The 1,955-nt window shown below is 62.0% G+C and overlaps 1 protein-coding gene across 1 annotated transcript in view; it reads left to right on the plus strand.

Moving 5' to 3' along the window:
• The first annotated feature begins 943 nt into the window (after nucleotides 1–943).
• The window catches only part of LOC103208242 (SEC14-like protein 2), a 21,623-nt gene continuing 20,611 nt past the window's right edge, over nucleotides 944–1,955 (plus strand). The window contains exon 1 of the mRNA XM_007953913.2: nucleotides 944–997. Coding sequence (XP_007952104.1) covers nucleotides 944–997 — 54 coding nt within the window. The remainder of the gene's footprint in view (nucleotides 998–1,955) is intronic.

Below are 1,955 nucleotides of genomic sequence, written 5' to 3' on the forward strand. Positions count from 1 at the left end.
ACCTGATGTAAATGTTGAAAGGAACCATGCTTACAAGCCAGTAGGACAGGACCCTGGGTGAGGAGACAGGAAAAAAAAAACAAAAAACCTCACTGCCATTGAGTACATTCTGACTCACAGCGACCCCCACTGGGTTTCCGAGGAGATAAGTCTTTATGGAAGTAGATCGCCCCATTTTCCTTCTGTGGAGCAGCTGGTGTGTTTGAACCGCCAAGCTTCTGGATAGCAGTCAAGTATCTCAGGCACCATTCATTCGTGTGTTTCCTCAGCCTGGTGCCTTGCTCTTTGCTCTGCCTGCTCACAGGCGGAGGGGAAAGGAACTCAATCCAGAAGACACTCCGTGGGGCTGCTGTGACCCGCAGTGGTGATGGCAAACCTGGAAAACTCACGGCAGGACAGGGGCAGGGCAAGTGTCCTAGAGAGGGCAAGCCAAGTGCCACAGTTCCCCAGACTGAGGCGCGCCCATGCCTAGGCTTACGGGAAGTCGCCCCTCACGGAGGTACCCTGCAAGCTCCCAACCGTCTTGGGGGTGGGGGCTCTACCCTTTTGGGGCCTGACCTTAGAAGACCTCATTAGCATCTGGTCCAGTCTCTTCGTTGTTTAGATGGAGAAACTGAGGTCCAGAGAGCTCAGGTATCTCCCCAGAACCACACAGACCGTTGAGGATAAATTCGGGCCTAGAACCCGGACTCCCTGCTTTTGCCCTCAGGCCAACCTCTGGGGCCCCGCTGGCCTCGGCCTCCTGCCAGGGTTCAGACTTCAGGAGGGCGGCGGGGCGCGCCTCCCCGCCCCCCCCCAGGCTCCGCCCCCGGATCCTTTAAGAGGCGGGGCCTGGCCGCCCGCCCCGTGGCCGGGGCAAAAGGCTGGGACTAGAGTCGGGCGGCGGAGAACGAGTCCGGGCTCCATCAGCAGCCGTAACCGCCGCGCCGGAGCCTGAGCCACCATGAGCGGCAGAGTCGGCGACCTGAGCCCCAAACAGGCGGAGGCCCTGGCCAAGGTGAGTCCGCCCTCGGCCCCGCCCGGCCCGGGGCCCTCGCCCCTGCCGGCAGCAGCAGCAGCGAGGAGCCGAGAGATGGGAAGGGGCTGGGGGCGAGGGGTGCTCCGGGGCGCGGCGGAGAGCCCCCTTCCTTCCTCTTCCTCCTGCCGGCCCAGGGGGGCCTCGGGAAGTTTCGCCACCCCCGCTCCAGCCCCGAGCGAGCGCTGACGGTGCCACCTGGGAAGAAGTGGTTGCTTGGAAGCCTTCGGAGGCAGCTCAGGGCACCGAGGCAACTTTCATTCTCGGGACTGGCAGCTTGGCAGGCGGGCACGGTGTGCAGGGGTAGGGCCCCAGGTATCCTCCCATTTCCGGGAGGTTTTCTTCCCGTAGGAGCAGCAGCGCGTTGGAAAGGGCCGTACAGCGCCTTGCACTCCATCCAACCCTTGCTCCAGCGCGCCACACCGTCTTACGACCTTGGGTAAAACCCTGGTCTTCTGTGGGTCTGTTTGCTACAGATGAAATGAGGAGGTGGGACCAGTGATGTTGCAGGTCTTTCCGTGTCTGGAGTCTAGGATCCCCGGAACTCTCTGGGTTGGGGTTACTGGGAGCAGAGAGGCAGCACTCCCCTAGCCTGCAACTCAGGCCCCTCCCTGGGCCCCAGAAGGCAGAGATGAAGCTAGCCTTGCCTTGGCACCCGGGCCACAGCAGAGGAAGGAGCCAGCAGTTGGAGGGCCGAACCCCCAACTGCATCTCCCCTTCTCTGTCACACTTGCAGAGTTGGGGGAGGCTGGGGCAGCTGTCTCCTTCCATAGCAGCAGGTCCCAGTCACCCTCTGCAGTAGGACCATGGAGGCCTTGTCCCAGCCTAGGCCTCCCCTCTTGTCCCAGCCTAGGCCTCCCCTGAGGGAGACTGGAGAGGGAGGTTTTAGATTTTGCTGCTGACCAGCAGGGGAGTCAGGCAGAGAACAGATTAGGTGGTG

The sequence above is a fragment of the Orycteropus afer genome, unplaced genomic scaffold (genome assembly GCF_000298275.1).
Source record: "Orycteropus afer afer isolate SDZICR_OR568_19922 unplaced genomic scaffold, OryAfe1.0 scaffold00420, whole genome shotgun sequence".
Lineage (NCBI taxonomy): Eukaryota > Metazoa > Chordata > Mammalia > Tubulidentata > Orycteropodidae > Orycteropus > Orycteropus afer.